The sequence below is a fragment of the Oncorhynchus gorbuscha genome, linkage group LG18, assembly GCF_021184085.1.
Source record: "Oncorhynchus gorbuscha isolate QuinsamMale2020 ecotype Even-year linkage group LG18, OgorEven_v1.0, whole genome shotgun sequence".
Taxonomy (NCBI): domain Eukaryota; kingdom Metazoa; phylum Chordata; class Actinopteri; order Salmoniformes; family Salmonidae; genus Oncorhynchus; species Oncorhynchus gorbuscha.
In genome coordinates, this window is record NC_060190.1 from 6,543,096 (window position 1) to 6,569,630 (window position 26,535).

Consider the following 26,535-nt stretch of genomic DNA (forward strand, 5'->3'; position numbering starts at 1 on the left):
CGGAGGCAAGGTGGAATCCCTGTACGTGCGAGCAAAGTTGAATTTCCTCTGCCTCCGTCGTTCCAGTAGTCGTCCATTGATTCGGATGGTCAAAGCATTGAGGGAATCGAGATCCGTAGGTAACTCCCGAGCTGCAAGCTCGTCCTTGACTACCTCAGAGACACCGTGCAGGAACATATTCGAACAGTGCTTCCTGGTTTCAAGCACTCTCCACTGCCAACGTGCGGAAATCCCCTGCATAGTCTGCCACACTGCGGGAGTCCTGCCGAAGCTGAATCAGCTTCCGGGCAGCTTCTCTCCCAGAGAACTGGGCGTAAAAAACCTTCTTCATATCCTCCCACAAACCCCTCTAGACTAACGCATAGGGCCGGCTGCTGTTCCCATACAGCAGTAACCCAGATGAGAGCCCTCCCGGACATCAGCGTGATGAGATCCAAGGGGAAGGAGGAGGGCTGAAGCTCGAAAGCGAGGGCACACGGAGCTAGAAATGCCCAACAGGTGCTCGGCTCTCCATTGAAGCATTCCGGGGAGGGGGTAAGTGGGGCTCCCGAGAAGGTGGAGTGACCGATGAGACGGCGCTGCTAGCCGCTGGGTTACTGAGGGGCTGTGGGGTTACCACCATGGTAGGCTGCCTCCCAGACAACCTGCGGAATTGCTCCTGCAAAATGTCTGATGCCCAGTCATGGCATTCAGCCAGCAGTTTGAGGAACTGCTTCGTTCAGCCACGAAGCAGTCCCTCATGCCTCCCAATGGTGGCCCCTTGGGAGGAGATGGTGTCGCAGGCAGAAAACTAGGAAACATGCACTATAGACAGGACAAGAGCAAGGCTAAAAACGCCGGTAGGTCTGAATGAACAAAACGAACTGGCAACAGACAAATAGAGAACTTAGGTATAAATACACAGGGGATAATGGGGAAGATGGGCAACACCTGGAGGGTGTGGGGAGACAATCATAAAGACAGGTGAAACAGATCAGGGTGTGACAGATGACAAGCATACCGATAACATGATGCAGCCACCATCTTGCTTATGTCACGGCTGTTGAAGGATGCGGACCAAGGTGCTCCGTGGTGAGTGTGCATCTTACTTAATTTAAGAAATGATGCCGACAAAACAATAAACATTACAAAACAACACGCGAAGCTTAAGGCTATGTGCCATCAAACAAAGTCAACTTCCCACAAACACAGGTGGGAAAAAGGGTACCTAAGTATGGTTCCCAATCAGAGACAACAATAGACAGCTGTGCCTGATTGAGAACCATACCTGACCAAAACATAGAAATAGAAAATCATAGAAACACAAAACATAGAATGCCCACCCCAACTCACGCCCTGACCAATCCAAAATAGAGACATAAAAAGGATCTCTAAGGTCAGGGCGTGACAGCTTAAAAATATGAAGAGTGGAACTCAGTGATGTGTTGTGTTGGATTTGCCCCAAACATAACGCTTTGTATTCATAAAGTGAATTTCTTTTCACTCTCATTTAGGTTAGTATTGTGGAGTAACTACAATGTTGTTGATCCATCCTCAGTTTTCTCATATCACAGCTAGAGGTCGACCGATTATGATTTTTCAACGCCGATACCGATTATTGGAGGGCCAAAAAAAGCCGATACCGATTCATCAGCCAATTTGTATTTATTTATTTGTAATAATGACAATTACAACAATACTGAATGTACACTTATTTTAACTTAATATAATACATCAATAAAAGTCAATTTAGCCTCAAATAAATAATGAAACGTGTTCAATTTGGTTTAAAAAATGCAAAAACAAAGTGTTGGAGAAGTAAAAGTGTAATATATGCCATGTAAAAAAGCTAACGTTTGAGTTCCTTGCTCAGATGAGACATGAGACTTCAATATTCCAAGGTAAGAGGTTTTAGGTTGTAGTTATTGTAGGAATTATAGGACTATTTTTCTCTATACCATTTGTATTTCATATACCTTTGACTATTGGATGTTCTTATAGGCACTATAGTATTGCCAGTGTAACAGTATAGCTTCCGTTCCTCTCCTCGCCCCTCCTTGGGCTCGAACCAGGAACACATCGACAACAGCCATACTCGAAGCAGCGTTACCCATCGCTCCACAAAAGTCGGGGGGAAGTACTACTCCCAAGTCTCAGAGCGTGTGACGTTTGAAATGCTATTAGCGCTCAGCCCGCTAACTAGCTAGCCATTTCACATCAGTTACACCAGCCATTAGGCAGATAGGCTTGAAGTCATAAACAGTGCTGTGCTTGCGAAGAGCTGCTGGCAAAACGCACAAGCAGCCTGCTGCTGCCTACCATCATCGCTCAGTCAGACTGCTCTATCAAATCATAGACTTAGTTTTAACACACAGAAATACGAGCCTTTGGTCATTAACATGGTCGAATCCGGAAACTATAATTTAGAAAATAAACTTTTATTATTTTAGTGAAATACGGAACCGTTTGGTATTTTATCTAACGGGTGGCATCCCTAAGTCTAAATATTCTTGTTACATTGCAAACCTTCAATGTTATGTCATAATTACGTAAAAGTCTGGCAAATTAGTTCGCAATGAGCCAGGCTGCCCAAACTGTTGCATATACCCTGACTCTATGTGCAATGAACGCAAGAGAAGTGACACAATTTCACCTGGTTAATATTGCCTGCTAACCTGGATTTCATTTAGCTAAATATGCAGGTTTAAAAATATATACTTCTGTGTATTAATTTTAAGAAAGGCATTGGTGTTTATGGTTAGGTACAATCGTCCAACTACAGTGCTTTTTTTCGCAAATGCGCTTTTGTTAAATCATCCCCCAGCGTTGCATCGATTATATGCAACACAGGACACGCTAGATAAACTAGTAATATCATCAACCATGTGTAGTTAACTAGTGATAATGATTGATTGATTGTTTTTTATAAGATAAGTTTAATGCTAGCTAGCAACTTACCTTGGCTTCTACTGCATTCGCGTAACAGGCAGTCTCTTTGTGGAGTGCAACGAGAGGCAGGTGGTTATAGCGTTGGACTAGTTAACTGCAAGGTTACAAGATTGAATCCGCCGAGCTGACAAGGTGAAAATCTGTCATTCTGCCCCTGAACAAGGCAGTTAACCCACCGTTCCTAGGGCGTCATTGAAAATAAGAATGTGTTCTTAACTGACTTGCCTATTTAAAGAAAGGTATAAAAAAAAGAATCTGCAAAATCGACGCCCAAAAATACAGATTTCTGATTATTATGAAAACTTGAAATCGGCCCTAATTAATTGGCCATTCCGATTAATTGGTCGACCTCTAATCACAGCGATTAAACTCTGTAACTGTTTTAAAGTCACCATTGGCCTCATGGTGAAATCCCTGAGAGGTTTCCTTCCTTTCCGGCAACTGAGTTAGAAAGAATGCCTGTTGTGCCTGGGTGTATTAATTCACCATCACTGCCTGACTGAGGCACCTTACAGATGTATGTGTAGAGTACAGAGATGAGGTAGTCATTCAAAATTAATGTTAAACACTATTATTGCAGACAGAGTGAGTCCATGCAACTTATTATATGACTAGTTAAGTATATTTTTACTACAGAACTTATTTAAGCTTGCCGCAACAAAGGGGTTGGCTACTTATTGACTCGAGACATTTCAGCTTTTCATTTTTAATAAATGTATAAACATGTCTAAAAACATAATTCCACTTTGACATAGTGGGATATTAGGTGTAGGCCAGTGACACAACATCTCAATTGAATCCCTTTTAAATTCAGGCTGTAACACAACGATATGTGGAAAAAGTCAAGGGGTATGAATAATTTCTGAAGGTACTGTACAGTATATAGCCCAATGAAATAGGCCTAATAAAAGCATATTTTACCCTCTAGACATGTCAGAGTCCATTGTTCCCCCTGAAGTGAGACCCAAACCTGCTGTCCCTGCCAAGCCCCCTCATGTGGCAGCACCATCCCCCACAGCACCCCATGGACCATCAGGGCTAGGTGGCGGGGTCGGGGTTGATCGAGTTCCCGGGTTGGGACACTCTGGCGGTGGATCCACGTTGCTGGGATACATTGGGATTGACACCATCATCGAGCAGATGAGGAAGAAGACCATGAAGGCTGGTTTCGACTTCAATATTATGATAGTGGGTAAGTAAGGAAGGACAACCTCTTCAGTTTGTGTCTGGTATGATTGATATATTTAGTGTCTTTCAGAAGAGTACGTGAACCCATGGTGTGCTAGCAAACACAGAGACATGAAACATGAAATTAAGTCGTGCCTCTCCCTTGTTCTGTCTCTCCCTTGATCTGTCTCTCATCATGCCTCAAACCATGCTCTCCCTCCACTAACTCTCTCTCTCTCTCTCTCTCTCTCTCTCTCTCTCTCGCTCTCTCTCAGGTCAAAGCGGGCTGGGGAAGTCAACGCTGGTGAACACGCTGTTCAAGTCCCAGGTCAGCAGGTGGAGCTCAGGATGGGGCGGCGAGCATAAGATCCCCAAGACAGTTGAGATCAAGGCTGTGTCCCACGGTGAGAGAGACATTTCCTCTAAGCTCTATGTGTGTGTGTGTGAGCAAGAGAGAGGGATAGAGTGTGTGTGTGTGTGTAAGCAAGAGAGAAGGAAAGAGTGTGTGTGCGTGCGTGCATGGGTGGGAGTGTTTGTGTGTGAGTATTTATGTATCTTCTACTGTTGATATTTGTCTTAGACTGGCACAGCTGGCACGTGCAGCCCACATGGCATTCCAGACAGACACAGAGGCAGACTGTCTGGCCAAAAACACTGTACTGCTAGCTTTATTTCTGCATCGTTGCACATTTGTCATCCTCACTGACATCAAAGAAAAATCCCCATCTACGAGTCAAGGAAAAAACGTACATATCATTCATTGACTGCTTGCGTGTTTAACTTTTTGTCACCTGATTTTGGCAAAAGTACTTACAGTGTGAATGTTGTATTGAATGTGGTAATTGAATGTTGCAGTGATCGAGGAGGGCGGAGTGAAGATGAAGTTGACAGTAATCGACACACCGGGTTTTGGTGATCAGATCAACAATGAAAACTGGTGAGTATGTGGGAAGAATGTTCATTATTGTGCGCTTACACACAGTCTATGTTTTGTTTGGGGTCACTACATTTTTCAATTAGTTAAGCACAATGGCATGCGTAGGATTTAGAGTCAACCGTGCATATGATTCAGATAGAAATAGAACTGCCAAACTATAAAATATTTTTTACATACTGTACATTCTCCTTATCCTGACCGTACCCAACTACCCACCACGGCTATAATGGTTTTGTGTGTATTTATACTCTATATTCCTAACACCCACCTTGTTCCATTCATCTGCAGCTGGGATCCCATCTCCAAGTACATCAACGAGCAGTATGAGAAGTTCCTGAAGGAAGAGGTCAATATTGCCCGAAAGAAGCGAATCCCTGACACCAGAGTTCACTGCTGCCTCTACTTTATCTCCCCAACCGGACACTCGTGAGTTAAAAATAAATCATGTGATTCGGAAATAGAAATGTCCTAATTTAGAACATACTCAAATGTATGCACGAGTTACATCCACTTCTCTCTGATTGGCATTTACGCGTGCACTCATGCATGGAAGCTCACGTACACACGCAGACTCTCTCTCAGTTCTCTCTCTCATTTCTAATGAGTTTACTTCCAGCTGTACTGACATTTACTTTGAGATCTAAACACATTCTTGAGCTACATCACAACACAACCAGGCAACATGGTTCGCTCCAACAGATGAAGCCAACTCATCTGAACTGTGAAATTTCTCTTTACATAAACAGTTAGTCTTCTGTGTGCCATGTTCTTTTTCTTGCGTTGATCATTGCGGCTAATGGGATGTTTTCTGTTAACGGGATGTTTTCTGTGCTGTCACCTACACCCAAGGACCTCGATCAGGGACAGAACTGTTGTTCAATGAGCCTGTATCTGTCCTAAAGTCGGGAGATAGACATAGAACTCTTCTGAAAAAACTGGGTTTTGCCAGTCCTGCTGTAAGATTGCTAATTGTTTCTATCCCAGCTGACAAGGTAATGTCTCTCTTTGTCTCTTTCTCTCTCTCAGTCTTCGACAGCTAGACATTGAGTTTATGAAGCACCTAAGTCGTGTGGTGAACATCATCCCCGTCATCGCCAAGTCTGACACCATGACCCCTGACGAGAAGAATGAGTTCAAACACAGGGTGAGGGATGAGAGACCTTGACCCTTGACCTCGATGAACCCTAATACAGTGGGGCAAAAAAGTATTTAGTCAGCCACCAATTGTCCAAGTTCTCCCACTTAAAAAGATGAGAGAGGCCTGTCATTTTCATCATAGGTACACTTCAACTATGACAGACAATATGAGAAAAAAAATCCAGAAAATCACATTGTAGGATTTTTAATTAATTAATTTGTAAAAATTATGGTGGAAAATAAGTATTTGATCAATAACAAAAGTTTATCTCAATACTTTGTTATATACCCTTTGTTGGAAACGTTTTCTGTAATTCTTCATAAGGTTTTCACACACTGTTGCCGGTATCTTGGCCATATTCCTCCATGCAGATCTCCTCTAGAGCAGTGATGTTTTGGGGCTATTGCTGGGCAACACAGACTTTCAACTCCCTCAAAATATTTTCTATGGGGTTGAGATCTGGAGACTGGCTAGGCCACTCCAGGACCTTGAAATGCTTCTTACGAAGCAACTCCTTTGTTGCCCGGGCGGTGTGTTTGGGATCATTGTCCTGCTGAAAGACCCAGCCACGTTTCATCTTCAATGCCCTTGCTGATGGAAGGAGGTATTCACTCAAAATCTCACGATACATGGCCCCATTCATTCTTTCCTTTACATTTACATTTACATTACATTTAAGTCATTTAGCAGACGCTCTTATCCAGAGCGACTTACAAATTGGTGCATTCACCTTATGACATCCAGTGGAACAGTCACTTTACAATAGTGCATCTAAATCTTAAAGGGGGGTGAGAGGGATTACTTATCCTATCCTAGGTATTCCTTAAAGAGGTGGGGTTTCAGGTGTCTCCGGAAGGTGGTGATTGACTCCGCTGTCCTGGCGTCGTGAGGGAGTTTGTTCCACCATTGGGGGGCCAGCGCAGCGAACAGTTTTGACTGGGCTGAGCGGGAGCTGTACTTCCTCAGTGGTAGGGAGGCGAGCAGGCCAGAGGTGGATGAATGCAGTGCCCTTGTTTGGGCGTAGGGCCTGATCAGAGCCTGGAGGTACTGAGGTGCCGTTCCCCTCACAGCTCCGTAGGCAAGCACCATGGTCTTGTAGCGGATGCGAGCTTCAACTGGAAGCCAGTGGAGAGAACGGAGGAGCGGGGTGACGTGAGAGAACTTGGGAAGGTTGAACACCAGACGGGCTGCGGCGTTCTGGATGAGTTGAAGGGGTTTAATGGCACAGGCAGGGAGCCCAGCCAACAGCGAGTTGCAGTAATCCAGACGGGAGATGACAAGTGCCTGGATTAGGACCTGCGCCGCTTCCTGTGTGAGGCAGGGTCGTACTCTGCGGATGTTGTAGAGCATGAACCTACAGGAACGGGCCACCGCCTTGATGTTGGTTGAGAACGACAGGGTGTTGTCCAGGATCACGCCAAGGTTCTTGGCGCTCTGGGAGGAGGACACAATGGAGTTGTCAACCGTGATGGCGAGATCATGGAACGGGCAGTCCTTCCCCGGGAGGAAGAGCAGCTCCGTCTTGCCGAGGTTCAGCTTGAGGTGGTGATCCGTCATCCACACTGATATGTCTGCCAGACATGCAGAGATGCGATTCGCCACCTGGTCGTCAGAAGGGGGAAAGGAGAAGATTAATTGTGTGTCGTCTGCATAGCAATGATAGGAGAGACCATGTGAGGTTATGACAGAGCCAAGTGACTTGGTGTATAGCGAGAATAGGAGAGGGCCAAGAACAGAGCCCTGGGGGACACCAGTGGTGAGAGCGCGTGGTGAGGAGACAGATTCTCGCCACGCCACCTGGTAGGAGCGGCCTGTCAGGTAGGACGCAATCCAAGCGTGGGCCGCGCCGGAAATGCCCAACTCGGAGAGGGTGGAGAGGAGGATCTGATGGTTCACAGTATCGAAGGCAGCCGATAGATCTAGAAGGATGAGAGCAGAGGAGAGAGAGTTAGCTTTAGCAGTGCGGAGCGCCTCCGTGATACAGAGGAGAGCAGTCTCAGTTGAATGACTAGTCTTGAAACCTGACTGATTTGGATCAAGAAGGTCATTCAGAGAGAGATAGCGGGAGAGCTGGCCAAGGACGGCACGTTCAAGAGTTTTGGAGAGAAAAGAAAGAAGGGATACTGGTCTGTAATTGTTGACATCGGAGGGATCGAGTGTAGGTTTTTTTAGAAGGGGTGCAACTCTCGCTCTCTTGAAGACGGAAGGGACGTAGCCAGCGGTCAGGGATGAGTTGATGAGCGAGGTGAGGTAAGGGAGAAGGTCTCCGGAAATGGTCTGGAGAAGAGAGGAGGGGATAGGGTCAAGCGGGCAGGTTGTTGGGCGGCCGGCCGTCACAAGACGCGAGATTTCATCTGGAGAGAGAGGGGAGAAAGAGGTCAGAGCACAGGGTAGGGCAGTGTGAGCAGAACCAGCGGTGTCGTTTGACTTAGCAAACGAGGATCGGATGTCGTCGACCTTCTTTTCAAAATGGTTGACGAAGTCATCTGCAGAGAGGGAGGAGGGGGGGGGGGGAGGAGGATTCAGGAGGGAGGAGAAGGTGGCAAAGAGCTTCCTAGGGTTAGAGGCAGATGCTTGGAATTTAGCGTGGTAGAAAGTGGCTTTAGCAGCAGAGACAGAGGAGGAAAATGTAGAGAGGAGGGAGTGAAAGGATGCCAGGTCCGCAGGGAGGCGAGTTTTCCTCCATTTCCGCTCGGCTGCCCGGAGCCCTGTTCTGTGAGCTCGCAATGAGTCATCGAGCCACGGAGCGGGAGGGGAGGACCGAGCCGGCCTGGAGGATAGGGGACATAGAGAGTCAAAGGATGCAGAGAGGGAGGAGAGGAGGGTTGAGGAGGCAGAATCAGGAGATAGGTTGGAGAAGGTTTGAGCGGAGGGAAGAGATGATAGGATGGAAGAGGAGAGAGTAGCGGGGGAGAGAGAGCGAAGGTTGGGACGGCGCGATACCATCCGAGTAGGGGCAGTGTGGGAGGTGTTGGATGAGAGCGAGAGGGAAAAGGATACAAGGTAGTGGTCAGAGACTTGGAGGGGAGTTGCAATGAGGTTAGTGGAAGAACAGCATCTAGTAAAGATGAGGTCGAGCGTATTGCCTGCCTTGTGAGTAGGGGGGGAAGGTGAGAGGGTGAGGTCAAAAGAGGAGAGGAGTGGAAAGAAGGAGGCAGAGGAAAGAGTCAAAGGTAGACGTGGGGAGGTTAAAGTCGCCCAGAACTGTGAGAGGTGAGCCGTCCTCAGGAAAGGAGCTTATCAAGGCATCAAGCTCATTGATGAACTCTCCGAGGGAACCTGGAGGGCGATAAATGATAAGGATGTTAAGCTTGAAAGGGCTGGTAACTGTGACAGCATGGAATTCAAAGGAGGCGATAGACAGATGGGTAAGGGGAGAAAGAGAGAATGACCACTTGGGAGAGATGAGGATCCCGGTGCCACCACCCCGCTGACCAGAAGCTCTCGGGGTGTGCGAGAACACGTGGGCGGACAAAGAGAGAGCAGTAGGAGTAGCAGTGTTGTCTGTGGTGATCCATGTTTCCGTCAGTGCCAAGAAGTCGAGGGACTGGAGGGAGGCATAGGCTGAGATGAACTCTGCCTTGTTGACCGCAGATTGGCAGTTCCAGAGGCTACCGGAGACCTGGAACTCCACGTGGGTCGTGCGCGCTGGGACCACCAGAGTAGGGTGGCCGCGGCCACGCGGTGTGGAGCGTTTGTATGGTCTGTGCAGAGAGGAGAGAACAGGGATAAACAGACACATAGTTGACAGGCTACAGAAGAGGCTACGCTAATGAAAAGGAGATTGGAATGACAAGTGGACTACACGTCTCGAATGTTCAGAAAGTTAAGCTACGTAGCAAGAATCTTATTGACTAAAATGATTAAAATGATACAGTACTGCTGAAGTAGGCTAGCTGGCAGTGGGTGCGTTGTTGACACTACACTAATCAAGTCGTTCCGTTGAGTGTAGTAGTTTCTGCAGTGTTGCTATTCGGGGGCTAGCTGGCTAGCTAGCAGTGTTGTTTACGTTACGTTGCGTTAAAAGAACGACAATGGCTGGCTAGCTAACCTAGAAAATCGCTCTAGACTACACAATTATCTTTGATACAAAGACGGCTATGTAGCTAGCTATGTAGCTAGCTACGATCAAACAAATCAAACCGTTGTACTGTAATGAAATGAAGTGAAAATGTGATACTACCTGTGAATGCGACCGGGTTGTTGAGTTCTATTCAGAAGACGTTGGCTAGCGTTGGCTAGCTAGCAGAGTCTCCTACGTTAAGGACGACAAATAGCTGGCTAGCTAACCTCGGTAAATTAAGATAATCACTCTAAGACTACACACTCTAAACCTAAACAACACAATTATCTTGGATACGAAGATACGAAGACAGCAAAGACAGCTATGTAGCTAGCTAACACTACACTAATCAAGTCGTTCAGTTGAGTGTAATAGTTTTCCCAGTGCAGCTAATCAGTGGACGTTAGCTAGCTGGCTAGTGAAGACTACGTTAGGACGGCGAAATACGACAATTACGCAATTATCTTTGATACAAAGACGGCTATGTAGCTAGCTGAGAAAAAATTGCTAAGATTAGACAAATCAAACCGTTGTGCTTTACACGGATCAGTCGTCCTGGTCCCTTTGCAGAAAAACAGCCCCAAAGCATGATGTTTCCACCCCCATGCTTCACAGTAGGTATGGTGTTCTTTGGATGCAACTCAGCATTCTTTGTCCTCCAAACACGTTGAGTTGAGTTTTTACTAAAAAGTTATATTTTGGTTTCATCTTCTTCTGGATCATCCAAATGTTCTCTAGCAAACTTCAGACAGGCCTGGACATGTACTGGCTTAAGCAGGGGGACACGTCTGGCACTGCAGGATTTGAGTCCCTGGCGGCGTAGTGTGTTACTGATGGTAGGTTTTGTTACTTTGCTCCCAGCTCTCTGCAGGTCTTTCACTAGGTCCCCCTGTGTGGTTCTGGGATTTTTTCTCACTGTTCTTGTGATCATTTTGACCCCACGGGGTGAGATCTTGCGTGGAGCCCCAGATCGAGGGAGATTATCAGTGGTCTTGTATGTCTTCCATTTCCTAATAATTGCTCCCACAGTTGATTTCTTCAAACCAAGCTGCTTACCTATTGCAGATTCAGTCTTGCCAGCCTGGTGCAGGTCTACAATTTTGTTCCTGGTGTCCTTTGACAGCTCTTTTGTCTTGGCCATAGTGGAGTTTGGAGTGTGACTGTTTGAGGTTGTGGACAGGTGTCTTTTATACTGATAACAAGTTCAAACAGGTGACATTAATACAGGTAACGAGTGAAGGACAGACAAGCCTCTTAAAGAAGTTGTTACAGGTCTGTGAGAGCCAGAAATCTTGATTGTTTGTAGGTGACCAAATACTTATTTTCCACCATCATTTGCAAATAAATTCATTAAAATTCCTACAATGTGATTTTCTGATTTTTTTTCTCATTTTGTCTGTCATAGTTGAAGTGTACCTATGATGAAAATTACAGGCCTCTCTCATGTTTTTAAGTGGGAGAACTTGCACAATTGGTGGCTGACTAAATACTGTTTTGCCCCACTGTACATGGCTGTTGACTTCTATGGCATCAAAGGAGACAACAACCATGTATCAGAGAGACCTTTATGGATGATACTGTTTTATGTGTAGATCAGGGGTCTTCAACCACGGACCCCAGCCAAGGCAAACAGCAACCCAGGGACCCCCATCATAGCAAAAAAATGTATCATCAGGTGAATGATAATGGCAAGAAGTAATCAACATTTTAAAATGAATAGATTTGGTTGATAGTTTTTCATTATTTTGACCTCCCCACATTATAATTGCAGAGTGTAAAACAGGGGTCTTCAATCGTGAGCTACCAGTAGCTCACAGCCCACCAATGAGTAGCTCGCCAAACAATTCTGAAAGTATGTGCAATTTTCAGGTGTTCCACCGCAAACTGTCATAGACAAGTCTCACAATTATCAGACATCGCAAGCTCTCTCAGCTACTATCTAATCAACATGGACATTATCCCACCCCTGGTTAACAAGAAAAATTGGGTTAAAAAGCCAATCCGGACACAATATTTGCCAATTAATTTCCATCAATATTGCCCTTCTGTCTACGTGGTGCTCACGTTTGTTTATCACTGGGTTTTGCCAGTTATTGTGATAACCGTCTTGTTGGTTGACAGAAATACCTGTCCCAAAACCTTCTCAATTAAATGTTATCTGCAAAGTAGGCTTACCTGGCAGAAGTACTGTATATCATGAGTAAGTACAGTACCAGTCAAAAGTTTGGACACCTACTCATTCCAGGATTTCATTTTATTTGTACTATTTTCTACATTGTAGAATAACAGTGAAGACATCAAAACTATTAAATTACACATATGGAATCATGTAATAATCAAAAATGTGTTAAACAATAGATTTTGTATTTGAGAATCTTCAAAGTAGCCACCCTTTCCCTTGATTACAGCTTTGCACACTCTTGGCATTCTCTCAACCAGCTTCACCTGGAATGCTTTTCCAACAGTCTTGAAGGAGTTCCCACATATGCTGAGCACTTGTTGGCTGCTTTTCCTTCACTCTGCGATACAACTCATCCCAAACCATCTCAATTGGAATGAGGTTGGGTGATTGTGGAGACCAGGTCTGATGTAGCAGGTCTGATGCAGCACTCCATCACTCTCCTTCTTGATCAAATAGCCCTTACACAGCCTGGAGGTGTGTTGGGTCATTGTTCTGTTGTGGAAAAAAATCATAGTCCCACTAAGCGCAAACCAGATGGGATGGCGTATCGCTGCAGAATGCTGTGGTAGCAATGCTGGTTAACTGTACCTTGAATTCTAGACAAATCACAGACAGTGTCACCAGGAAAGCACCCCCACACCATCACACCTCCTCCTCAATGCTTCATGGTGGGAACCACACATGCAGAGATCATCCGTTCACCTACTCTGCGTCTCACAAATCTAAAATGTGGACTCATCAGACCAAAGGACAAGTTTCCACCGGGCTAATGTCCATTGCTCGTGTTTCTTGGCCCAAGGAAGTCTCTTCTTTTTATTGGTGTCCTTTAGTAGTGGTTTCTTTGCAGCAATTCGACCATGAAGGCCTGATTCACTCAGTTTCTTCTGAACAGTTCATGTTGAGATGTGTCTGTTACTTGAACTCTGTGGTGCAATCTGAGGTGCAGTTAGTTGCTGATTTCTGAGGCTGGTAACTCTAATGAACTTATCCTCTACAGCAGAGGTAACTCTTGGTCTTCATTTCCTGTGGCGGTCCTCATGAGAGCCAGTTTCATCATAGCGCTTGATGGTTTTTGCGACTGCACTTGAAGAAACTTTCGAAAATTTTACGGATTGACTGACCTTCATGTCTTAAATGGGGAGGCAGGTAGCCTAGTGGTTAGAGTGTTGGGTTAGTAACCGAAAGGTTGCTTGACCGAATCCCAGAGCTGACAAGGTAAAAATCTGTCATTCTGCCCCTGAACAATCCAGTTAACCCACTGTTTCCTGGTAGGCCGTCATTGTAAAAAAGAATTTGTTCTTAACTGACTTGCCTAGTTAAATAAAGGTTAAATAAAAAAATATTTTAAAAAAGGGAAAAAAAAGTAATGATGGACTGTCGTCTCTCTTTGGTTATTTGACCTGTTCTTGCCATAATATGGACTTTTATTTGACTAAATAGGGCTATCTTCAGTATACCAACCTGACCTTGTCACAACACAACTGATTGGCCCAAAGAAGGAAAGAAAGGCACACCTGTTAATTGAAATGTATTCCAGGTGACTACCTCATGAAGCTGGATGAGAGAAGGCCAAGAGTGTGCAAAGCTTTCATCAAGTCAAAGGGGGGTTACTTTGAAGAATCTCAAATATAAAATATATATTTTTTGTTACTACGTGATTCCATATGTGTTATTTCATAGTTTTGATGACTTCACTATTATTCTACAATGAAGAAAATAGTACAAATAAAGAAAAACCCTGGAATGAGTAGGTGTGTCCAAACTTTTGACTTCTAATTCAGATTCCAAGAACACAGGATGAGATGTTACTATCCTTTGTGCAAGCACTTCCAAGAGTTAATGAACAGTGAGCGTGGTGAAATTTGGGGAGCGCATCGTCAGTAGTGTACCTTTGGTTCCTAGGGTGTTTTGGCCTTTCACACTATACACCCTCCCCAAAGTCGGCCAGCGACAGGGTGATCAATCCTACGCTTGCGTCCCATTCCCAATTAGTCATAGGAGTTGCCTTGTTGTTGATAGCCAACATCCCATGGGACTATGCATGGCAGGGGCGTCCTCCTCCCTGAGTCATGCATTGTTGACCGCATACCTCCTGGCCCTCTCACTTCGGGGCCCAGCTGGGGTCTTTCCTCTTCATCCAGAGCCACTGACTGCTGCCTTCTGCCGCCTCTGATACAGTTTTGATTGCCGAACGCTGGCTCTGGCCCTTAATTCCCAGGTCTCTAAGCAGTCTGGTTGTAGATGTTGCCACAAAACCTCTGCAGCCCACCTCCACTGGTCGGACTTCTGTGTTCCAGCCATGATGCCATGCTCCGGCAGCTAGATCAGCATAGCACAGCTTGTCTCGCTCTAATGGTGTAGAGACACTCTTCAGTGGTTTAGCCCCTTCGCGGACAAAGTTTGTCCGTAAGGAGTGTGATGCTGCTGTGGGTGGTAGGGAGTTGGTGGCAGCTCGCTTGTCCTCCAGGGCGGACGCAAGGTTTTTGAGGACTTGGTTGTGACGGCAAGTGTAGCGTCCTTGGGTGAGGCTTGTTTTACACCCTGTGAGAATGTGCCTGAGGTTGGCTGGCATGGAACAGAGAGCACAGTCCGGATCTTCACCATACCATACCATACCAAGGACGTCATATGTTGCTCTGATGGAAAAGCTCAACCGCCTCGCTTCCATGGCCCACAGATCCTTCCAGCTGATCTTCCTCTTCTCCACACTGTCCCATCGAGTCCACTGTCCCTGTTTGGCAAGAGAGACTGCCTTGGCCCACCTTGCAGCCTCCTCTTGATGGCGTACTTCCTGCACTACCCTTCTTCCCCTGGTGGATCCTCAACCCATGGTGTGATGTAACTTTCCTCCAACCACAGACACATACCTGCATCTGTTTGTGGCCCACTGTTGCAGCAGAACTTGTGACAGTTGCTGTGGTGTTCTCTTGTGCTGTGCTCTCATTACTCGTAGTCGTTTCCAGTCCAGTCGTTACCATGTTGTCAGCCGATGAGTCATCTTCCGCCCCCACTCTCGCAGACTCTAGGGGTATTCTCGTATGTTGACTTTCTGTAGCTAAAGCGGGTGTTTCCAACATACTGCGAAGCATGGGAAACTACAGAAATGGGAAGCTACCCCATGGCTGTCCCAGTGGGGTCTATTCCCTCCTGTCAGCCGTCTCTCCGTGCCGCCACAAGGACTTTCCCCTGTTGTCTGTATATTGTATATTGACAGAAAACAGTGCACTACTTTCTCTTGTACACTAAGGACCTGGGTAAGAGTTGCAGGGGAGAAGAGAAGAATGTGCCTATTTGAAAGCTAGAACGAAATGAGTAGGTCGCAACTTTTCATTTTTTTATGCTAGAAAAGGTTGGAGAACCCTGGTGTAAAATCTAACATAGCCTATTAGCTAAAAATGTACCTCCAAACACATTTTTTGATAGTAGTAGCTGTTTAGCTGGTTAAACAAAGGTTTGCCATTTATGTCCATGTCAAGAAAGCTTACGAACAGCCAGCGGCACTTGCTGCAACTGGTACTTGCGGGTGCTTTTTCAAAGCCTATGTCAGATACTCAAGTGAGTGTAATTAGCACCAATGAGTGTAATTAGCTCAATCAGGAGTTGAGAAATAATGTTGGCAAAGAAGATATTTTCCTATTTTCTACTGTAGATATGTAATTTAAAAATAAAAAAGTCTGTTTCGCTAACGATATTCATAAAAACATTGGAATAAAACATATTTTTTCACTTTTTATATATATATATATATATATACAGTGGGGTCTGAAATTATTTATACCCTTGTTAAAAATGTGCAAAAATTTGAAAGTAATACTTTTTTTCTCAAAAAGTTAAAATGATTGACTCCCCTGTTTTCAGTACTTTTTAATTCCTCACCTTGTGAGGGTAATGGCACTGAGCCTTTTTCTAAAATGTTTTATAAGTTGGAGAACACATTGGAAGGTATCTTAGACCATTTCTCTATATACTGTAGAATCCTCCCGAATCCTTGATTTCCTTTGTCTGCGCTTATGGACTGCCCTCTTCAATTCAACCCACCGGTTTTGAATGGGTTTCAAGTCCAGAGACTGAGGTTGCCATTGCAAAATTATGATTTTGTGGCCAATTAACCATTTCTTTGTGGATTTGGATGTTTTTGGCAAAAATATCCTGGAACTGGGTAAAGTTAATGATGCTGTTGACCTTAACAAGGGCCCCAGGACCAGTGGAAACAAAATAGCCCATAACATCAAATATCTTCCACCATATTTTACAGTGGGTATGGGGTTCTTTTCTGCTAATGCATTATTTTTTTAGACACCAAATCCAGCACTGGTGTGGGTGGCCAAAGAGCACTATTTTCATGTCATCTGTCCAAAGCACCAGTTCCAATCCAAGTACCAATGACAGTGAGTAAACTCCAGGCGTTTAGATTTGTTGGGTGACATGAAAATAGAGCTCTTTGGAGCTCTTTGGTATCTATATTTTCATGGACCCCCAGCTGTACTAGGGGCCGCGGACCCCAGGTTGAATATCCCTGGTCTAGATAGAAGTCATGGTAGAACTTGTTATGGATAACCAAGTCATGAGGGAACACATTATTCTAGTGCACAGTAGGATATGTAACCTCTGCCTCCTCTTCATCTCTTAGGTGAGGAAGGAGCTGGAGACGCATGGGATTGAGTACTACCCGCAGAATGAGTTTGATGATGACATGGAGGATAAGAATGAAAATGACAAGATTAGGGTAAGGGCCTCTGTTCCAATTTTTTTTAAATCCATGACCTTACATCCTACTGTAAAGGACTCAATCACTTCAATTGATTATGTCTCCCTAATACTCTTCCTCTCAAGTGGAATAATGTGAACACGAGATAAATCTGTACCTCTCCCTCCTTTTCTCCCATGCCTCAAAGGTATGAGCATGCAAAATAGCGATTGCCAAAATGGTTAGGCAATTCAAATATTGAAATTAATTTCATATGAATATCAGACTATTTCTCTTATTCTACCTTTCTGCTTCTTTGTCATTTTAGCTGTCTTTCTAACACCCCTCCTCAGAAGAATAACTCCGGACTCTGTCTATTGCACAGGATTTGTACATTTCTTATGTTTTCCTCGTCCAATTGAACCCTGTTTAAAAGAGTCTGTTCACAGGAGACCATAATATATGCCATTTAGCAGACGCTTTTATCCAAAGCGACTTACAGTCATGTGTACATACATTCTATGTATGGGTGGTCCCGGGGATCGAACCCACTACCCTGGCGTTACAAGCGCCATGCTCTACCAACTGAGCTACAGAAGGACCACATGCCCTTTGCAGTGGTGGGCAGCGACAAGGAGTTCCAATTGAACCCTGTTTAAACGAGTCTGTTCACAGGAGACCATGCCCTTTGCAGTGGTGGGCAGCGACAAGGAGTTCCAATTGAACCCTGTTTAAACGAGTCTGTTCACAGGAGACCATGCCCTTTGCAGTGGTGGGCAGCGACAAGGAGTTCCAATTGAACCCTGTTTAAACGAGTCTGTTTACAGGAGACCATGCCCTTTGCAGTGGTGGGCAGCGACAAGGAGTTCCAAGTGAACCCTGTTTAAACGAGTCTGTTTACAGGAGACCATGCCCTTTGCAGTGGTGGGCAGCGACAAGGAGTTCCAAGTGAACGGCAAACGGGTTCTGGGAAGGAAAACAGCCTGGGGTGTGGTAGAAGGTAGGTTTATTTATAACCTCAATATAATTAATTAGGTCCTATATTAATGCCACGCGTATTATGTTGACCTTTCTCCTCAGAGAGGCAGAGGGAATGGATTTATGGAGGTTGTTATACTGTAGTTGGGCCAAAGCTTAGACATGTGAAGCAAATGTGATTCAGATTTTTTTTAATGCCAAATGGGTTCTTTCTTGTATTTTGTTGCAGTTGAAAATCCCAATCACTGCGAATTTGCTCTGCTACGAGATTTCCTCATCAGGTAAAGCAATCAATCGTACATTGATCTATCTTTTACTAATGCTTTATAGCTTTCCTATTCTTACAATACAATTACAGATGAGTCTCTTATGGCTTTGAAGTTGACTTTAGTGACCAAATCCAACTGTATGTAGCTATCAGCTAATGCCCGCCCTCTCTCCACTCTCCCTCCCAGGTCTCACCTCCAGGACCTGAAGGAAGTTACCCACAACATCCACTATGAAACCTACCGCGCCAGGAGACTCAACGACAACGGAGGTCTGCACCCCATCTCGGCCAACAACACTCAGGAGAGCAACCTTTAAATTTAGGACTAGGGATTAAGGAAAGAGAGAGATAAACAGAGAGATCAAAAGATATTGATCGACAATTCTATGTTGTGATATGAGCATCACTGCATGCTTTGGAGAACATTATAGATGTGGAATTCATTGTCAAAATATCATGTTAGGAGAGCTTTCATTCCAAAACACGTCCTACGTCTCCCTTTCCTCCGCCCATCATCCTAAACCACCCACACTCACATCCCAGTTACACCTGGGATTAACCTTTGATCCTGCAATCTAAAACAAGGCCAACCCCAGTGTTTCCCCCGAATGCATTTTGCAACGGCGCAATAAATAGTGACCGCCACTGCAAATGTTTTTTGTTATAATGTAGATGTGTAGATGTATGCAGCAGGAAGAACCCATCCGCCGTCCCCGCAGGAAGACCCCATCTGCCACCCCCAGCTACATCTGCAACCCAAAGCATTTTGGGATTGAAGGGAATGAATCAAGTGAAGTACTTCAAATTCGATGGAATTCCCTTTATTCATAAAACATTGATTTCCTTTTTCCGCTCACCTTGTGCTCTACTCATCCTTGCCCTGTAAGTATACAGTATGTTACGTAGCTGCCACCATAAGAATAGATTTTGAGCCAAAATACTTTATAATGGGGCTGGTAAATGAGCACCTCAATTTCCACGAAAGCAACGTGACGTAAATATAAATTAACAAAGGGCTTTATTTATTTACTATATAGCTATTGTGTCACTTTTGCACAAAATATAGAAATCACAGTCTGAAATTCATAGTATTTGCCATTCACAACTTTTGTGGGCTTTTTTGAAAGCTCTGATGTCAAAGTGACGTGCCAATTCCCTTTAATGCTTTAATGCCGGCTTTCCTTCTCTCTGCCACACGAGGGCAGCGCTTCCCTGCGCATACTCACCCTGTGACAGGAAATGGTTTATTCATAGACTTAGATAGATGTCTCTTTTTAGTCGTGTATCTATCTCTATAGTTTACTTCCCTCCCTCCTATTCACTCCCTCCACTTCATCTGGTGACCCATGCCCAGTGCATGTTTACAACAAGTCCTCCATTACCAGTGTAATCAGTCCAAATATAACCAATCAGTTATGACATGGTAATGTTTACCAAGGTTTCTTATGGAAATCACCCTTCGATAGAGCACAGGTATTCCAGAAGTATCCTACAAGCAATTAAGTTTCACTATATTTATCAAACAATTCACTTTTGACCTAAACTGTATCCTGAAAGGGGTTTCCCTGCTAACTTTTTATACAATCATACAGCGTGTGTGTGTTTGTATGTGTGTGTGAGTGAGAAGTGACTCAATTTGGTGTCTTAACGTTTGGAAATGTGTAGTTGTATATCATTAGTGTGGTATTAGTGAAGACGTTTTTTCAAGGAACAATTTAAATAATACAAAAAAACTATTCTCACTCTTGTTTCTATACAATGTTTTTATGTGTGCATGTCAGGAAACGTCTCTCCTAGTCCTTCTGTCATTTTCATTTAAGGATATTCCCAGCTCGCATATCAATGCACAGTAATTTCAATACATTAACCATTTTTGAACGTGGTGTGTACATCAACCAACCGCAAATAACAATGCATCACTAAAACTCCAGTAACTCAAATCATTCCACATCTCTTAAAAACAGCAGTGAAACCTTTGGCTGTGAATTTCCTGTTATCGTTTCATTTAAAAACCCACTTTTCTTAAAAGTTGTTCTGATATGCTGAGATGTCAATTCAGTATTGCATTCATTATTTATATATTCATGTATTATTTATAGTAATTTATTGTTTATTTAATAAAAAATACTTTTGACCATCTCTTGAGTAGTGTATTGACTCATTTTCTTATCTTTAATTCATTCTTTATTATCTCTGTATTGCCTCTACTTGACAATAGTTCACATTTGGAAATACCGTACATTTTGTATTTACATGCAGAGAGGGAAGGGTGCTCCCTACTGGTCCTCCTGTTTCAATACAATTTCAATGTATGAATCACAAATGGGTACATTTTCCCCCTCCCAGGAACTATGGAGACAATTATGCTTGTAAATGAATCAGTGGTGTAGAGTACTGAAGTAAAACTACTTTAAAGTACTTCTTAAGTATTTTGGGGGGGTATCTGTACTTTACTATTTATATATTTTTACAACTTTTACTTTTACTCTACTACATTCCTAAAGAAAATAATGTACTTTTTACTCCATTCAGTGCATTCGGAAAGTATTCAGACCCCTTTACTTTTTTCAAATTTTGTTACTTTACAGCCTTATTCTAAAATGTATTATATTTGGGGGTTTCACTCAAATGTACACACAATAGCCCATAATGACAAAGGAAAAACAGGTTTTCAGATTTTTTTCAAACCTATTAAAAATACAAAACTGAAATATTACATTTACATAAGTATTCAGACCCAACTCAGTACTTTGTTGAGCACCTTTGGCAGTGATTACAGCCTCGGGTCTTGGGTAGCACAATACAAGTTTGGCACACCTGTATCTGGTGCGTTTCTCCTTTTCTCTGCAGATCCTCTAAAGCTTTGTCAGGTTGGACTGGGAGCGTTGCTGCACAGCTATTTTCAGGTCTCTCCAGAGATGTTAGATTGGGTTCAAGTCCAGGCTCTGGATGGGCTACTCAAGATTTGTCCAGAAGCTACTGCTGCATAGTCTTGTCTGTGTGCTTAGGGTCGTTGTCCTGTTGAAAGGTGAACCTTCGACCCAGTCTGAGGTTCTGAGCGCTCTGGAGCAGGTTTTCATCGAGGATCTCTGTACTTTAGAATAAGGCTGTAACGTAACAGCCTTACGACTGAACACATGACTGAACAGTAGTCCAAGTGCGACAAAACTAGGTTCTGTAGGACCTGCCTTGTTGATAGTGCTGTTAAGAAGGCAGAGCTGCCCTTTATTATGGACAGACTTCTCCCCATCTTACAAACTGTGGTATTAATATGTTTTACAATCCAAAATTTACAATCCACGGTTACTCCAAGCAGTTTAGTCACCCCAACTTGCTCAACTTGCTCAATTTCCACATTATTCAATACAAGATTTAGTTGAGGTTTAGAGTTTAGTGAATGATTTGTCCCAAATATAATGCTTTTAGTTTTTGAAATATTTAGGACTAACCTATTCCTTGCCACCCATTCTGAAACAAACTGCACCCCTTTGTTAAGTGTTGCAGTAAATTCAGTTGCTGTAGTAGTTGGAGTGTATAGTGTTGAGTTATCAGTGCATATCACTGCATTGTCGGAACTAGAAGCACAAGCATTTCGCTACACTCGCATTAACATCTGCTAACCATGTGTATGTGACAAATAAAATTTGATTTGATTTGACTACTCAAAGCCAGTGGCACGCCATCAGTAAAGATTGAAAAAAGTAAAGGGGCATAGACAGCTGCCCTGGAGAATTCCTGATTCTACCTGGATTATGTTGGGGAGGCTTCCATTAAAAAGGCTCTGTTAGACAGGTAACTCTTTCTCCACAATATAGCAGGGGGTGTAAAGCCATAACACATATGTTTTTCCAGCAGCAGACTATGATCTATAATGTCAAAAGGCGCACTGAAGTCTAACAAAACAGCCCCCACAATTTGTTTATCATCAATTTCTCTCAGCCAATCAAGTGCTTTGCTTGTTGAACGTTCTTCCGTCTAAGCGTGATGAAAGTCTGTTGTCAATAACATTGTATCTGGTCAAACACCATTTTTTTGGTAACAGGCTGATTGGTCAACTATTTGAGCCAGTAAAGGGGGCTTTACTATTCTTAAGTAACGGAATTACTTTTGCTTCCCTCCAGGCCTGAGTGCACACACTTTCTAGTAGGCTTAAATTGAAGATATGGCAAAAGGAGTGGCAATATCATCTGGTATTATCCTCAGTAATTTTCCAAGTTGTCAGACCACCGTGGCTTGTCATTGTTGACAGACGACAATTTTTTCACCTCTTCCACACCAATTTTACGGAATTCAAAATTACAATTCTTGTCTTTCATAATTTGGTCATATATACAGTACCAGTCAAACGTTTGGACACACCTACTCATTCAAGGGGTTTTCTTTATTTTTTAAATATTTTCTACATTGTAGAATAATAGTAAAGACATCAAAACTATGAAATAACACATATGGAATCATGTAGTAACCAAACAATTCTTAAACAAATCTAAATAGATTTGAGATTTTTCAAAGTAGCCACCCTTTGCCTTTTTAATAGCTTTGCACACTCTTAAGATTCAATCAATCAGTTTCATGAGGTAGTCACCTGGAATGCATTTCAATTAACAGGTGTGGAATTTCATTCTTAATGCATTTAAGCCAATCAGTTGGGTTGTGACAAGGTAGGGGTGATATACAGAATAGCGTATATTTGGTAAAAGGCCAGTAGTTGGCAATATCAGTGGGTTTTGTGATGAATGAGCCATCTGATTCAATCAATTATGGATCTGTTTGCCCTTTTGCCCAAAATTTCATTCATTTCTTTGTTTCATAGTGTAGTTTATTTTCTTCAGTTTAGTCACATGATTTCTCAATTTGTAGAATGTTTACCAATTGGTTGTGCAGCCAGACCTATTTGCCTTTCCATTTGCATCATCCCTCTCAACCATACAATTTTTCAATTCCTCATCAGTCCACAGGGATTTAACAGTTTTTATAGTAATTTTCTTAATGGGTGCATGTTTATTAGTAACTGGGATAAGCCATTTCATAAATGTGTCAAGTGCAGCGTCTGGTTACTCCTCATTATACACACAATGGACCAACAAATATTATTTACATCAACAACATGGAATCACTACAAAACTTGTATGACCTTTTATATACTATATTAGGCCCAGCCTTTTGAACTCTGGTTTTCCTAGATATGGCTACTATATTGTGATCAGTACATCCGATGGATTTGGATGCTGCTTTAAAGCAAATTTCTGCAGCATTAGGAAAGATGTGATCAATACATGTTGATGATTTAATTCCTGTGTAGGTTGACTGATAACCTGAACCAGGTTGCAGGCACTAATTAGTTTGAAACTTTCTCTTGAGTGAGCAGCCTGAATTAAAATTTGCACTTGAAGTTAACGGAACCTGCCAGTAACCTTTTAAGAGGTCCAACTTAGTTACATACTTAGAAGCACCAATAGTGTCGATACAGTCGTCCAGTCAGGGTAACGGGTATGAATCTGGCATTGTAACAGAATTTACCTTTCGATAATCCGTACATAACCTGGACGTACCATCAGGTTTAGGAACCAGAATGCAAGGAGAACTCCAAGGGCTTGAACTTGGCTTAGCCAGGTCATTCTCCAACAAATATCTCACCTCTTCCCTCATTATCTTCCTCTTGGAAGCGTTGATACGATATGGGTGTTGCTTGATAAGTGTAGCATTTCCAACATTAATGTCATGTTCCAACACGTTTGTGCGAGTAGGAACGTCATTAAAGAGACATGGAAAACTGTGTAGTAGCCTCATAATATCGTTGGCCTGTCCGTCCGTTAAATGAACCAGACCTTACTGGATAGGCAGCAGCATTTCTGAGTTGGGCAATGTAACACACTGCTGCTGAGTATTGCGCAACTCCAATCCATCTCCATCAACATCATCAATATGACAGTCCACTATCATAGCAGTAGTAGCAGAGGAGACAGCAGTACCTTCCTCTGTTTTTGAACTATCTAACTGTGTGATGGGTCAGGTGTGGTATGCTTTCAACATGTTAATGTGACACACACACAAGATTGGCGTTGTCTATCAGGAGTTTGAAGCACATAGTCAGTTTCACTTATTTTCTTCTCTATGAAATAAGGACCAGAGAAACAAGCTGACAGTGAAGATCCTGGAACACTTGGTCACCTGGCTGTAGTGGATGAGAAACAGCCTCTTTATCATAGTGTCTTTTCATGCTCCTCTGTGAGGAAGACAGAGCTTCCTTTGCGAGAGCACAAGCTTGGTGTAGGCGCTCACGAAAGCGACTAACGTAGTCCAACACATTATCATCTCCTGCACACAACTCCTGGGACAAAAACTGTTCTTTAAGGACTTTCATTGGTCCTCTCACTGTGTGACCAAACACTAGTTCAGCCGGGCTGAAACCTAGGGACTCCTGCACAGTTTCACGAGCAGCAAACAAAACTAGAGGAACACCCTCATCCCAATCTTTCTCAGATTCCAAACAATATTTACGTAGCATAGACTTCAGTGTCTGATGCCATCTTTCAAGCGCACCCTGAGACTCTGGGTGATATGCGCTTGCCACACGGTGCATAATTGACAAGGATTTTAACACCTGCTTGAAGAGCTTGGATAGGAAATTGGTACCTTGATCACTTTGTACAACCTTAGGTAACCCGAATGTCGTGAAGAATTTTATTAAGGCTTTACTCACTACCGGGGCTGTAATCCTTCGCAGAGGAATGGCCTCAGGGTATCTTGTTGCCATACACATAATCGTTAACAAAAACTGGTTACCCGATTTTGTCTTCGGTAACGGTCCGACACAATCAACCACCACATGTTCGAATGGTTCACCTATGACAGGTATGGGACAAAGAGGAGCGGGAGTGTCATATATATATATATAAATATTCATACACATAGCTCATATATTATACAGCGCTAAGCTAATCCGCCTGACTCAAGTACCCCTGCTAAAACAGGAACCAACACACACACCCAGCAATAAAATGCCCCCCCTCAGTTCTCTTGTTTCACGACACCAGGAAACACAGACATTCCATCGCACGAACACACACACCCAGCCATAAAACTGCCCCTCTCTGTTCTCCTGCCTCACGATCCCCTGACACACAAATACCTTCTTGCATAAACACACACACCTCACTCCCCCATCTACTAGTCGGGTGCCCAGAGCAGAAGACTCTGCTGTGCACCAATGGGGCTCCTGCTCTGGCTAGAGCAGGTCCGCCTCCAACCCTTCGGGACCATTCAGAAGGCGACACGACAAGAGTCTACCTACATTATTCAATGTATAAAAATGACTGTAACCTCTGTATAGGCCTCTTTTTTCACCTGACTCCCTACTGAGTTATATGAACTAGGTCTGTGCACGTTAAACTGCAGGACAAGATATCTTTTAACTCAATAAACTGCCTTTTGTTACAACTGAAATCCACTCTGTCCAGTGTCCGTGATTTGGTCTCAACTCTCCAGTATTTGAACATCAACAGGAGGAATAACCTGATTTGGTTTTCCTGTTATCTGACATGTGTGGCATGTCCTACAGAACTGAGCCACATCTTGTTTTAAACCCGGCCAAAATAAATGTCGAAGGATCCGATCATAAGTCTTTGTGATTCCTAAATGACCAGACCACTGGTGATCATGAGCAAGGGATAACACATTTTGTTGAAAGGCTGTAGGAATCACTATTTGGTAAACAGCATTCCAATCTCCACCCGCGTCATCATGGGATGTCCATTTACGCATGAGGAGATTACCATCAATGAAGTAAGCCACATTATATTTCTTCGCATCTTCCAATGAGACAACACTAGAAAAACATTTAGCAAGTTTGTTGTCAACCTTTTGGTTAGTAATCAGCTGCTCACGAATGAATGGTATTGTATCAGCAATAAGTTCAACATTCTTCAATTCTTTCCTGGGTTGTTTGTCAGAGATGATCAGCTTCCCTGAGGTAGCACAAAACCCAGCCTCTTGATCAACCTCTTTGAACAGAACAGTGTTCAACAAATCTATCTCATCACCCTCTTGTCGTGCCTGAGCATGAGTGACAGCACAAGTGGGGAACACATGTGGATAACTCTGTGCCAGCTCATTAGAAAGAGAGTGGTCACTTTTATCCAATACTTCCAATATGGGTACTACCTTTCCTCCGGCAATATGGTTACC

General features: G+C 43.6%; 1 protein-coding gene across 3 annotated transcripts in view; it reads left to right on the forward strand.

Annotated features, from left to right (window-relative positions):
* The window catches only part of LOC124003925 (neuronal-specific septin-3-like), a 33,479-nt gene extending 12,992 nt beyond the window's left edge, over nucleotides 1-20,487 (forward strand). For 2 of the 3 annotated variants that reach the window (XM_046312573.1, XM_046312572.1), the window contains exons 2-10: nucleotides 3,857-4,120; nucleotides 4,371-4,499; nucleotides 4,951-5,032; nucleotides 5,321-5,458; nucleotides 6,059-6,176; nucleotides 17,046-17,141; nucleotides 18,006-18,102; nucleotides 18,310-18,361; nucleotides 18,536-20,487. In XM_046312573.1, the coding sequence (XP_046168529.1) occupies nucleotides 3,859-4,120; nucleotides 4,371-4,499; nucleotides 4,951-5,032; nucleotides 5,321-5,458; nucleotides 6,059-6,176; nucleotides 17,046-17,141; nucleotides 18,006-18,102; nucleotides 18,310-18,361; nucleotides 18,536-18,665 (1,104 nt within the window). In that variant the 5' untranslated portion in view covers nucleotides 3,857-3,858 and the 3' untranslated portion in view covers nucleotides 18,666-20,487. Of the gene's footprint in view, nucleotides 1-3,856; nucleotides 4,121-4,370; nucleotides 4,500-4,950; nucleotides 5,033-5,320; nucleotides 5,459-6,058; nucleotides 6,177-17,045; nucleotides 17,142-17,777; nucleotides 17,971-18,005; nucleotides 18,103-18,309; nucleotides 18,362-18,535 lie in introns of those variants that run through there. The other variant, XM_046312574.1, reaches the window with a different exon arrangement.
* The last annotated feature ends 6,048 nt before the right edge of the window (nucleotides 20,488-26,535 follow it).